General features: G+C 38.8%; 1 protein-coding gene across 1 annotated transcript in view; it reads right to left on the reverse strand.

Moving 5' to 3' along the window:
- LOC121148037 (nebulette-like) overlaps positions 1–14,421 on the reverse strand; it is a 97,514-nt gene that overhangs the window by 30,541 nt on the left and 52,552 nt on the right. Inside the window, 9 exon segments of the mRNA XM_040968016.1 lie at positions 362–466; positions 1,634–1,726; positions 3,292–3,384; positions 4,624–4,716; positions 7,318–7,410; positions 10,409–10,501; positions 12,426–12,530; positions 13,926–14,036; positions 14,199–14,309. Of these exon segments, the coding sequence (XP_040823950.1) occupies positions 362–466; positions 1,634–1,726; positions 3,292–3,384; positions 4,624–4,716; positions 7,318–7,410; positions 10,409–10,501; positions 12,426–12,530; positions 13,926–14,036; positions 14,199–14,309 (897 nt within the window).

Below are 14,421 nucleotides of genomic sequence, written 5' to 3' on the forward strand. Positions count from 1 at the left end.
AATACACTTTTCTTTCATAGTCTTCATACATGCAAACACAGCCAAACTCCATCTTAAATTTCACTGCAAAGGCTTTTCACAAAATGCATACATGGTATTCATGCTAAAAACACACACACACACACACACATACACACAAAGAAACGGCTCAGAGAAAAACTTATTTTATTAGATGAAGCATTTTCATTACATTTCAGTGTAGTGAGAACATCCCCCCTCTCCCCCAGAGGATGGGTCCGTCGGCATGTCCATGCTTTGTTAGTCATCCAGATCAATAGTGAACGAACGTCAACTGCACGTGGGATTATGACACTCCTTAGCATGCTTTAGTCATGAGAAGAATGCTCTGGCTGCACCCTACCATGGAAACATGGTTTTGAGCTTCTTTCACATGTCTCAGACTAGGAGTATCTAAAATCAAACTTGGTCTACCTTTCATCTTTTTATGCTCCTGGGTGTATTTTATCTGTGGAATGAATAAGAAACATGAAAATGATCATTTTTTAAGCTTTCCAAATGAAACAAACATAGAAAGCATTCTAAAAACTAGTCATCAAGTAACTTTATCAGTGAATCACATTTTGTCCCAGAATTGCAATCTAAAATTGAAGTAAGATCTCCTTTGCAGGCTATTAGAAAAAATGAGCTAATTCTCTCCACTGAAAATCAGTATGTGAAATCCAGGGGGAAAATGGTTCTCATGCTTCAATTTAACAGGGGAAATCCAAAATTAAATAGATCCCAAATCTATTCTCTGCATCTAAATTTCTCCACTTTCTGCTTTACCTGTGTTGCAGCCTATTCTTTATTTCCTTCGTTTTTTTCCCCCTTTTTAAAGAATGACGAACCATGAAAAAACAAATCTAGTTTTCCTTCTAAATAGCTACAGCTTAAGGGTGATTCAGGTTAAATGCATTTGACAGCTCTGAACAGAAAGACAACTAGAAAACTGTCAACTCTGAAGCCTAAATGACAGTACCCAAGACCAGAGTACTTCAAGGTATGCTACAAACTGGGCTTGTATTCTGGACAGCTGACCAGGAGAACACTACCACTGGTTAGTCTGACTACATGTTTGGCTAGGATACCACCTACTGTTAACCTGAGGACACATGCAGAATTCAGTGTTGAAGCCCTGAAGCTTATTATCTAAAGAAGGCACTGATATCCACCAGGGGACTCTTGTGAGCAACGAAAACCCAAATCAGATATATCAGGGCATGTATTCCAAGTCCTTACTTTGGGTTAATGACTCATTTCCTATGTTTGGCAGAGAACATTTCAACAATCCACACAGTCAATATAATTTCTCAGTAAAACAGCAATTGTTAAGCGTGCACACCAAAGACTTCATCACTTTCAAAAAGACTTGTAGAAATAACATTAATTACAGTTATAAATGTAGTATCACTCACAAGTAAAGTTTAACTGTCAGCCACATCTGGACATATTAGAAAAATGTCAATTCATATAGAGCAGTGGCTTTTGGAAGTCATCTGAAAAAAATGCTTGGACTTATCAGACATATCACCAACAGTTCCTGAAAGTCACTTATTGCACAAGAAAAAATAGGACTATAAGTGAATAATAAAGGATACATTTTGTGGTAGTCCAAAGGAATAAAACCACTTGCCGAGCTGAGGTTTTCTTGATTCTTCTTTACTCTTTCCATTTCAGGAGTTACACTTAATGCAGTAGCTCTGCCCAATTGACCTTTATAATAAACCTGGCATGTCAGAGAACAAAAGACAGAGTACTGTGAATTGATTCAACTGAAAATGGATCACCCAGTATTTATTTTAAAATGCTATAATCATGGCAGAAGGGGTTAAGCTGCTGCTGTGACAATGGCATTCCATTTGGGATGGTTCAAGACCCACTCTTGACTCAGGGCTCTGCTAATGGCCTGGGAAATCAGTGAAAGATGGTCCAAGTGCTTGGGTGCCTCCAACCACACGGAAGACCCAGAAGAAGCTTCTGGTTCCTGACTTTGGCCTAAACCACCCCCAGCAGTTGTAACCATCTGGGGAGAGAACTAGGAGATGAAAGCTCCCTTTTTCCCTATCTATAACTCTACCTTTCAAAGAAATAAAATAAATCTTAAAAAAAAGAATTGAAGAAAAGGAACTATGACAAAAGAGAACATTTATCAGAGGGCTAGTCACATTAAAAATGCTTGCACCCTAGCACAATCTTGCTCATTTCATCCCATGGTTGCGTGTGTGTGTGTGTGTGTGTGTGTGTGTGTGTGTATTTGATTCACTTTGGATTTATACACAAAGGCATATAATTGATAAGGCTGGAGGGAACCTTAAGTCCCAAAGGAACACAAGAAGTAACGCTTTGTGAACACTATCAGAAGGTCCTCATGCCCGTAAAGAATGATAACACTCCTTGGTGACTGCTTAGGAATTAACGTGGAGGAACTTTGCAAGGAGACATTTACACAGAAAAGCATGATCATCCATAAAAAGGCCGGCATGCTTCCCACTATCTTACTCCTCTCTTTCATAGTTACACTCCTTAGTGAGCCTCATGTCCAGCATGCCTCTAACTCGACTGGGGAAAACAAGCATCCAGCTTCTTCAAGAGAAGGAGCAAGTGATAACCTACTTGTGCTTTATAAACTCTTCAAATGACTTTAAGGGTTTAGAGGATACACACTTTCTTTAAATGTAATAGATTTCCAAATTTCCTCCTCCAAAGAACCCAATCTATATGTTAATGACTTCAAAAAAGGGTTCTCTCAGTGAATTGCTTCCTGGATTATATAAACAAAAGGGAATCAGAGCAGGTCACCACTCAGTGTCTAAGTAAAACTGCCAACTCCTAATCAAGTGTTCCTAAATTGGTCTTGTCCCGTATGACCTAGTCAGCCATGCACACTTTATCACTTCCTCCAAAATACTGTCCCCAGAGCTACTATTGCTGGAGGTGGGAATTGGGACTAGGGCAGGAGGCAAAACAAGAAGACGCACAGATGGGGAAGCTTGTTAGCAGGGCCAAGATGCCAAAGCTATCACTGCTTCGCTGTGGGCAGTCCCAGCAACACTCAGCAGAAGACCAGCAAAGGAGGAACCGCAGTAACCTGTAGTCCTGGTGTATCCTAAGGACCCCTAGGCTCATGACTGCACCCACACTGAAGACCCTGGGAGCTTTCAAGCACAACACTAGTCAATGCAGAAGACTGTATTAACTCAAAGTCATGAACACGTTCTAAATATGAGCCCCCATCTACATGATGCCAGCACATTCAGATTCACAACAGGAAAGCCGAGAGACGCGGCCCACATTGCTGATATTCTTCTGGTTTTCCTTCACTCTCTTCAGCTCTGGGGGGTCAGAAATTGCAGTTGCCTGTTTGATCTCTTCTTTGTATTTCACCTACAGAGGAAAAAAAATGAAAATTTTAATAGATCCCACAGTGGAAGAGCCTGTCCCTTTACACACTGTTTTCACAGCAGCTCTATATCAACATTTTTGTTCTTATGCAGGCCAAGATTCCCATTGGTCTGACACAGTAAGCATAAAATGTTTAAAAGAAATACTTTGCTGCTCAAATCTAACCGCAAATTCCACCAATAAAAGTAACACAAAGAAACAAGCTTTAAAGAAAACACTAGAACAAAGTCATGACGGAAGGACTGGCATGAAGGTGTTGCTTAGGTCTGGGAAGTCCTGAGACCCACATTCTGACTCCGGGAAGTCCACTGTGACAGACAGACCTCCCGTGGATATCACACGGATAAACCGTGTTGAGCATTTTTCCCCTACATTTGGGAGCATTTCTTCTACTATTTTAAAGTCTTTTTAAATTATCCATTTTGTAAGGCTGTTGCTTATATTAGTAAAAGTCCCATAAAAGTCACAAAAAAAAAAAAAAGAAAAAAAAAAACTATTTGGGTGCACTTTGAAAGGCATTTCTTATTTCCAGGAGGCCTGGAATCAAATTTCAGCTCCACTCTGACCTGCCTTGCACCTCTGGCATGTCCTTTGAATCCAGGACTGAGTTTTTTCCACATTTACCAATCAGAGGAATAAATGAACAGTGCCTGACTTGTGGATACAGAAAAGCACAGTCCAGTATAGAGGAGAGGTAATTTATAATTTTCAACTATTTTTGCTTTATTATCCATAGATTACTGAATTATTAACGTGATCATTTTGTACGTAAGGCTCCTTGGATTAAAACTATGCCTCCGAATACTAATCCAGCCAGTTCACCTCCTGCCCTATTTCAACAGATGCTAATTTTTCCACCTCCAATTGACAGCAGATCCCATTGCTTTTCACACCTTCACTGGATGCATTGTTAACGATTCACTAAACTCTGAGGTCTAAGAGGAAAGAGCAGGTCTTATCCATCTCTATATTCCTGTGACCAGGGCATTGCCCAGAATATGTGGGTGTTTAATATAAACATTTCTTGAATTCACAAATATGACTAGATGATAGCAACCCGGTTCCCAATGTCCTAGACTCACAACTATTGGCTTGTGAACCTGAAAAAGAGCAGACACAGAGACAGAATGGAAAAATCTGTGCAGAGCATTTCTTTAAAATAATAATAAAAAAAAAACATGTAATGTTTGATCAACAGAAAAGACGACAGAAACAACTTGCCGCGCTCAGCTGCTCCTGGTTCTTCTTCACCCTCTCCATCTCCGGGGTCATGCTTACTGGAGTGGCTTTGTAGCTTTGCTCTTTATACTGAAGCTGCAAGACAAGATACAAGACACTGTGGGAAAACGGGAAGCCATGTGTACGCATACCTCAACACAGACATAAGAAAAGCCTCGTGGCTACAAAACACTCATTATAAAATCTTCCTTAGGATTTTATAGTGACATAGTGCTGTTCGTAGATTTCATCTTCTCAGTAATGTCAATCTCTTGAGCTCTTCCTCATTAAAGGTTGTTAATCACAGCTTACATATCATTTGCTGAATTATATCATGTACTGGTGACCTTTCTGAGTTTGATCTTATCAGTTATTCTTGCCATGAGTTTATTTCTTCTTGGCATTAAAGCAATGTTTCTCAAATGATGATCTTGCATTTTAACATCCTAATTCTGTGACAACATACAATGAAAGTTGACTTATCAATGGAAAAGACTGTCACACTAATCCTCCATCTGCCCTTTATACACTGCCCCTGAATCCTCAAAGTCCCCTTCTCTGGGAAGGTCCAACATCGGGAATAGAAGGTCTGCCCTTGACTCAGCATCATGAAAATATTTCTGAGTACTGCACAAAGGTGTCCTTTCTGAGCTGGTGGGGCGGGGGGCGGTCAGACCCCAGTGTTTGTAGTTAGTGTGTTCCCAACACTCCAGGAAGCGAACCAACTTCAAAGACACAGAGAATGGATTGACTGGCAAATCCATTTTTTAAAGGGGTAAGTAGAACTAGAGGTATAAATCCCGTTGTGTGGAACTCCACACGGACAGTGATTTTCCAAGAGTTAAAATTAGCATTGGAGAATTTCCACTATCCAGAAATCACAGGACCTATGCAGACCTGCAGAGAACATGAACTTGAAATTATAGCCCCAGTGGCGAACATCAAAGTGAAGAGTTTGATGAGCCTGGAAAGTAAATGGAAGAAAGGTGGAGCTCCTTCCCATGTGTCCTCTTTGCCCATATGCTACTCTCTTTCAGCCATGGAATGAGGCTTGAGATTTTAGGCAGATTCTTGATGACTGTTAAAGTAAAGTGGTAGTTTACTCTGTATTGATGGCAACATACAATGAAAGTTGACTCTCGGCTCAGAGAAGAAAAATATGCTGAGCAGCACCACTGATGGAGCCCCATCTATTGCAGCCCAATCTTCAGTGTGTGTAAATTTGCAGAACAAATGTGATATAAAGAATCCTCATGTACTGCTTGTATTCACCCACTCACAGACATGTAGTGTGCTTCACAGGCAATTTCTCATTGAAAATTGGAATCCTTGTGAGGAAATGTAGGCTTATAAACATTATATATCAGTAAGGGCTGGAATTGGAACCAGCCCAGCTGTCCAGGTCATCATTCTTAACTATGGCTGCAGTGTTAAACAAATTTCTGCTATTTGAGTGTCACTTTCCTATAGCCACACCAGAAACAGGCCACATTATTACTAATAGTGTGACCTTCTCATTCCATGAACATGAACTCAGTATTGTTTGCAGATACAGTGATTTTAAGGGATTATTAAATTTCTACCATAAATTGGCAACTACCTAGCCTTCCTTTTAGAAGAGCCAAATAACATAATTGCTAAGTCAAAGACTCCTCACTAGTGGCCCACTTCAGATATTAAATGCATTATGCTGTATGAGGCACACTTTGGGGATGTTTTGGAGCTTCAAAGCATTTCTTTATGATCAATATCACAACTTCCCTTGACACCAGCACCTTCTGCCACTATTTACTCCAAGTAAACATCACACTCAATCTTCTTGAACAGGCCTTGAGTACCAAGTCTAATTCCTTATTTATGAAGCAGGCAGACACCGAGAAAGATAGCCGGGGGAGAGAGAGTAAGGGAGTGCTATGGTTCATTCCTCAAGATGTCCCACAAGGCTGAGGTTGGGGATGGCTGAAGCTAGGAATCAGAAATTCAACCCAGCTCTCCTGCGTGGATGGCAGAATCCCAACCACTGAGCCATGACTACTGCGTCCTAGGGTCCGTACAAGCAGGAAGCTGGAATTAGAAGCCAGGCCTGGCTACTATCAAACCCAAGTCCTTAAAAATGGGATGCAGGTATCTTAAACACTCACCCCAGGATCCTGAACAGGCTTGATTTAAAGATCCAGAAATGCTTTAGCTCACAAAGTCTAACCCAGACCTTTATTCACTATTCAAGATCTAATGTCATCTGTCTTTAAGGCCGTTCCTCTCTCCTCTAAAGAAAACCTTCCTTCTCTGGGTTCCTATCAAGATTTATTACCACTTATAATGAATGAGATATTCCATGTTACATATTCAAAAAGCATAGCAAACACTCAATACTTAATTATTATGATAGAGCTTAATAAAATATCAAGTATTTACTCCAATCTTTGTACCTTTTAGGTCTCAAAACCTTACAGTGTATCTCCCTTATCTTTGTATTCTCTCAAAAACAAAAATAGAGCAGATATTCAGTCATATATTTCTTTTATAAGCAAATGTACACAAAGCTTTGGCTATGTGTAGCAGAGCACATCCATGTGCAAGGATCTGATCCTCTTGCAATGGTATTTATGCAATGGGACTTAAGCTAAACAGGTGTCATCCCTTTGTTATATATTTTATGTAACAGAATATAAAAAATACTCAAGGAAATAAAATCACATTGCTGATGTTCTTCTGGTTTTCTTTAACTCTCTTCAGTTCCGGAGGATCAGAAATTGCTGTTACCTGCTTAATCTCTTCTTTGTATTTCACCTGCACAATTTATAAGAACAGTGTATTAACTTTATTCTACATAAAAGTTTAAAAATAGCTAATGAGTCTACATTTGTTACTACTGCATAACTGAATTGCTAAAATTCTCACATTGCTTTTTCTTCATCAGTAACACAATTTTTAAGATTTTAACTGATGCTATCAGGATTGCCTTATCCTAAAGCATAAATAAATTCACGTCTATCCACCTGCCCATCACAAGAGGTGTTCCTTAATTGATATAAGCAAAGGTTACCAAGAGAAGAAATTTTATCATTATGCAGAAACACAAGAAACAGTAAATCTTTTTAATATAATGGTTTGCTATGTTCTATCTGAACATAGCATTTTCCATCGATTGATGTTAATTAAAATTTAACATGTGTTTAAAAGCAACAGACAGATTGAGTTAGCGAGAGTCTTGGGAGCAACGCTTTTCTAAAGATGAGTTCACAAATTATTCAGAATGAGGGGGAAAATGCAGCGGTAACAGTCAAAGAAGAGAATAAAGGGGATGGATGGAAATGTACTGTAAGCACAAACTGCTGGTAAAAAAGCCAGGGCCAGAAAGTCAGGAAGTGCCTCCCGCCCACACAACCCTGGCACCCCCGTCATGCCAACGCTCCCATTCCAGATTCATCCAGAGAAGGATCCCCACACAGGCTCTAACAGCAGCACACGTCTTGACTAAGGACAAGGAGCAGCTCTTCATGCTTATGCAAAAGTGATGCCATCATTTCAGGTGGATTTTGATACATCTAGATTTATAGAAAGTTGGACTTGAGAAAAAGGGCACATAGAGCAGAACAGACACAAGAGGACTGTGTTGAAATGCAGCCAAGAATTAAACCAAAATCATCAACTGGCTAATGTTTAAAATGATCTTTTAAACTATTAGACATCTTTATGAGGGACATTGCAATGTCTCATTTCAAAGCCCAAATCATGCTGTCATCAAGAAAGTAGCTTGGGATCCCAGCTACCATTTCTCTCCTGGTATCTGTAGATTTAGGATGAATCACAATGCCAATATCAGTCCAGGACCCAAATGGTTAAACTCAAAGTACACTGAGAAAGGCTATTTCTAAATAAAATTCAAAACCAGCCCCTAACACAGAGAGCTAATAGCTAAAAGGCCTGGACTCTGGAGGAGGTGGGAAATGTCGAGATGTTTAAATGTTAGAAAATCATATCTTGGTTTGACAGATCTTGGCTAATCTTGAAAGGGCAAGTTTCCATTTGAATACTAAGCAGGAGTTTACGGTGCGGCCTCACAGAGGCACAGGGACTACGCATTTGTTGTTTGCTAGAAGGGGCTGGGTGATGCTGAAAGGAGAAATGATGGACTGTGCCACTTTGTGCCATTTTCCTCGGGTGAAAGGCAAAACATGATTAGAAAGGAACAGTTTTGTTTTCCATAGCACTCTAAACTAATCAAGGCGGTGCGCTCATTTCACTGTGGGCTATAGACTCGCACACCACAGAACATTCATAACGTTCTATCACAGCACATTGATGGGTACATTTCACATATTACCACCTGAAAGTGAAGAGCGCAAACACGCTGTCTTTCTCTCCCAAACTCATTTCTCCAGCGGACCCAAGTGTGCCCGCTGCAGGCTCTGAGCACAGCCTGTTCTTCCACCCCTCCCATTCTCCTGCCTCGGGGTCCTCTGCCAGAGCACTCCGCAGGAGAGGGCTTAGTCCATGGGCGCTGCAGACTTTATTGCCCTGTTCTGCTGCAGACTTCTAATTTTGTTTCTAAGGGCGTTTTACTACCGCATCACCTTGCCTTTGCTACTTTCTCCCCAGAAACATTAGCGTCTATCCTCAGAACGCCGTGTAACACCCAGAGTTAGATGTTACCCGCAGCTGCATCTCACTAGTTCTTTGATTGCTCCTAGATTAGTGTTGGGAGGTTGTCTCCAGGGGAGGTAAAGAAAAAATTCAGGGAAACAAACAAAGGCTTAAGGAAACAATCTCTTCTTTACAAAAAGAATATACACTTCTTTACAAATAGAAGTTACATGCTAAATATACATGGAAGAACACCTCTACCGGTAAGGATAGTAAGTATTCATTATAAACATCAACCACCAAACAGGGAAAAAAAAATTCGCCCCCCAACCATGACATTAAGCCTCTCCTCTACTATTTCCCTAACTGGAGGACAGTATTTTCCCATTGAAACAAGGTGTCTTTGCTGGAGGACGTGGAAGGGAACCAGGGCTGGCACACAACGCAAGGCAGAAATGAGTCTGAGACAAAGTGCAGAAACTTGACAGCCATAGGGTGAAAGTAAACTGATATGATTTTCTTTGTAAAATTCAGTTTGTTACTTTAAAGTGTACTGTATATGGGCAAAATGGGCATTTTCCCACTCAACCGTTGCTTATATTACAGCCGTGGCCTGTATCCCCTGCAAAATTGGGGTCTTTGCTTTTTGCTTGTTGAACTTCTTACTTGATGGAATATTAAGCTGTACATTTAAATTTAAATGTACTGTATTGTAATTTAATATATGTTGACTCACAAACTAAAATGAAAGAAAGGCAGAAGAATAAGAAGGTGGCTGGAAGGGGGAGAGTGACATGTTCCTAGAATTGTATCTAGTTAAGTCACATTGAATCTGTTAAAAAAAATTAGCTAAAAATCAAAATTAGAAATGTTTTCAATTAAAAATTAAATAAAATTGACAGCTTCACTTAAGTCACCAAATAAATGCTTGGAACTTATGTACTCATCCTTTTAGGTAAAGATTTCTTTCCTCCAAATGTTGGAGAAGTACTAAATTATATTCTTTCTCTGAAAAAATTGATACAGTTAAAATTCTGTGCAACACTACAGTTTTCATTCTGAAAGTGAGACTTTGATATCGAATGACACCAATCAAATGTAAAAAGAAAGAAAAACACAGTCGATTAAAAAAGTAACTAAAAATACTTATCAAGTGTGCACTCACTTTTACAAAGAAAAATTAATGCAACGGAGAACTTACTGAGCTAATATTCTGCTGGTTTTTCTTCACTCGCTCAATCTCTGGAGTGTCTGTTACTGCTGTGCCAGCTCCTATTTCTTTTTTATAAAACACCTTTATAATAAGACAAGGAGAAGAGTAAGTATAAGCTTAGTAGAATTCAGGTCTTAGGTCTGATTCTCACAAAAGAACTAATTTCTCAGGTCTTATGGTGACATGAACACAGCTGCTAACTTACTAGAGGCAATATTATTTGAGTCATTATGACAAAAACATCCAGCCTTGGTCCCATATCCTATGGCCACACAAGTAACTCTCTCACACTTAGTCTAGAGGGCGATAGGCATCTGACCTGGCTGCACACTATCTACTTTAAGAATATAAATCGGTGAAGCAACAGTTCGCTTCTTCAAACACGTACAAGAAAAATCAAAACTTATTGCCAAAGCTCACTAAACAGTTTTCATTTAATTCAGAAGGAGAATTGGATATTAACAGACTACTTTTCTCCTAATACCAAGATACACGTGCACTTTTCAGACAATATCAGCTCTATCATCAACATCATTCCATGCATCCTCCTCCTCCTCCACTAACTTCCTACATGTCTTTTTGTGTCTAAAGATATCTGCCCTTTCCAAACACAAAGGGCTCTGCAGAAAGAGAGTGCTCACAACACATGCACACGAGGAAAGAACTGCTTCACCCCTTGACATGTGGGTGCTGGCACGAGTGCCAGAGTATGGCATGAGAGATGCTTTCCTCTACAAGACAGAAATCTGGACTACGGTGGACTCGGGAGACCTGGGCAAAAACAGCCTCTCCCCTGGTCCCTCCAGTGAAATTTTTCTCTTTGCGCAGGATGGCCAGACCCCAGAGGCACCCTACCAGCACACCCTCAGAGCTGGAATTTTCAATTGAATTAAGATGTCAGAAATCCTGAAACTTAACACAATTCACATTTGACTGACATATTTAACTACTAAATGACTCAGATAAGTTTCCAATACAAAACTGGCTGTGTAACCAATTTGTCTCATTTTAGAAGAGAATTCAAATTTATGCATCCATTACACCTAGGCCAAATCTCTTAATTAATGGTACTGAGGCAATTTTGAGTCCTCAAAATAAAATATAAACACCTGAGGTTTAGCTTTGAACTAGTGATTTTTAGATATATTATCAATGCAAGTAACCAATGATTATCTGATAGAAATAAATTGCTTCATATGACTACTGTTATCTCCAGAGAAAAATCTGTACAGAAAATAGATTTTGTTTCTGAGTTCAAGTTTTATGTTTGGCCTAGTTGACCACATCCCACTTGGTAGATCCTGAGTTCAATTTCCTCCTTTAACTTCCTGCTGGTGCAGACGACAAGAGACAGGAGTACAGCTCAAGTCATTGGGTCCATGACACCCACATAGGAGATCTGGGGTGCACTACTAGCTCCCTGCCACAGCCTCAGCTTTGGCCCAGTCCCAACCACGGGGAACATTTGGAGTGTTCTCTCTCTCTGAGGAGCTGGTCCTGTTTGTCTATCACTCTTGCCCTCTCTGTGCCTCTCAAATAAACAACTTAAAAAAAAAAAAAAAGATTCATTTCCCCAGTTCAATTACTAAATTCAGTGTAACTCTCACTTGAAAAAAAGAGGAAAATGTGAATCTGTAATTATAAACCAATCATGATAAATTGTAACTCGCAGAAACATTTCATATTTATTTTGAAGAAATAAAAATTTTAAAAATGTCAACCAAAAATTCAAGTAATACAATTGAAAATCAGACACTGACCATTAAAGACTGTTGTTAATACAACATAAATTTCCAAAATGGTCATTTAAAAAAAAAAAACATAGTTTGAGTAACCTAAATCTAAAAGTATTAAATTCAAATGTTCCAAAACATGAAACTTTTTGAGCAGTAACATGATACCCAACTGGAAAATTTCACACCTTGACACAGAATTCATCCAATGAGTCTCAGACAGAAGGCAGGAACACTAAAAATATTACATAAAATTATTTTTTGAAACTCACTGTACTAATGTCTTCTTGAGTTGTCTTAATTCACTGCATTTCAGGAGTGCCTACTGCAGTGAAATAGTTAGAGAATATTTCCTCTGCTTCTTTGCTATACTCTGTCTAAAAGGCCACAAATATTATGGATCTGAAATTCTGTGTGTATTATAAAAAAGAATCAGACAGAAAAATATTTCATATTGTCCAAATCTACCATACTGCATAGGTCTAAATAAAGAGAAAATATTTAATGTAGTTTTAAATTCATCAAACAAAAATTGTGAGGTAATAATGTGAAGAGTCCCCATCTACTTCCTCAAACTATTTCCCCTATTAATTATCTCCTACTAGTATCTTTGTTACAATAAATGGCCCACAACCAGGTCCCTCTTTTTTATTAATCAAAAACCTTCTCCCTCTCCAAGTCTTCAAAAATTAAGACTAAAAGCTTTTTTGTTTGTTTTTGTTTTTTAATTTTATCTACCCTACATAAGACAAAATATGCAGTGTTTTCTTTCTGTTCTGGCTTCTTTCATTCAACATTATAGCCTCTAGATCCATTTTTGCATCAAATCACAGGACTTCAAACTTTCATATACAGCTGAATAATATTCTATCACGCATATACATAAACATACATGTCACATACATATACATGTGTATATATATATTGCCATTCATGTGATGACAGACGCCTGGGCTGAATCCACATTTTAGCTATTGTGAATAGTACTGACATAAACATGGCAGAACAGATATTCTTTTGGTAACAATTAATTCATGTCTTTTGGATACATAACCAATAGCGGGATAGCTAGATCATACAGAACTCCATTTTCAGGTTCATTTTGTTCGCTTGTTTTGTGTTTACTATTTTATTGCATTTGGATTCATTATTGTCATCTATATTTTATAGCAAAGATATTATGAATTGATCAAAACTGATGTTTATAATTAACTTCCAAAATATGTTCTTTGGCAGCTACTATTTCTCTTAATCCAATTTTTGAAGAGGATATGTGACAGGAATACTTAGCAAAGTAAAAAAACTTCTTTCTGTCCTTAATTTTTATTAAGATTAATTTTTATATAATACCCAGGACAGTTTTCACAACTGTTATTTTATAGAGACAGGGTTATTTTAATTGTCATCATATTCACAAAATGAACAGCTAAAAAATAAATACTTGAAAAAGACTTTTTTTTCTGGAGCATGAGTACAGAACATTCAAGTCAAAAAACTGTTCAACATGTGGTCAAAATATTGCCAATCTCGACATAAGGAACACCCCAAACAGGAGCAACTCTGTAACTTCTGAGCACCCACTTACTTGGATGTGCAACCACTTTCTTTATAGTTAGTGAGGTTAATCAAATTCAGCCCATAGTTTCTTAACAACAAAGTTAGTAACGTCAAATGTGACATCACGAAAAAGATGCAAATTGCAAAAACACATCCAACATCTGGTGAGGAGACCATTAGAATACATTTTTTCTGAGCATCCTCACTCTACCAACCTGGCTATAGATTTCAGAGGCCCTCTTGGCTCGAAGTATATCTGGGATATCCACGCTCACCTGCATGCCTTTCCCCTTAATTTCATTTTCTAAGTCCTTCTTATAATGTTTCTGAAACAAGAGAAAATAATCTCAGAGGTCCGCCTAACTTTGACAGCAACTACTATCTAGTGCCTGACCAGCGATGCCACACAGGTAAATAGCAGCAGTTCCTCGCTCTGGACAAGCCCCCAAGGTGCTCCTCGTGAACTCTGTGCCCTGCTGCCTCCTTACCTCACTGACCATCTCAGATGCTCTCTTCGCCCTCTGGACATCAAGGGTGTCAGCACTGACCTGCATTCCTCTCCCTTTGATTTCAGTCTCCAGATCTCTTTTATACTCTTTCTAAAGAAAACAAAACATGCAGTGAGTGTTATAAAACTTTAATGAAAAGTGCTATATAGCATTTTGATATCAAGACTATCATTTGCTATCTGGTTGTGTTTTTATGTCTTTA

The sequence above is a fragment of the Ochotona curzoniae genome, unplaced genomic scaffold (assembly GCF_017591425.1).
Source record: "Ochotona curzoniae isolate NIBS_2020 unplaced genomic scaffold, NIBS_Ocur_1.0 scaffold_4683, whole genome shotgun sequence".
NCBI lineage: Eukaryota > Metazoa > Chordata > Mammalia > Lagomorpha > Ochotonidae > Ochotona > Ochotona curzoniae.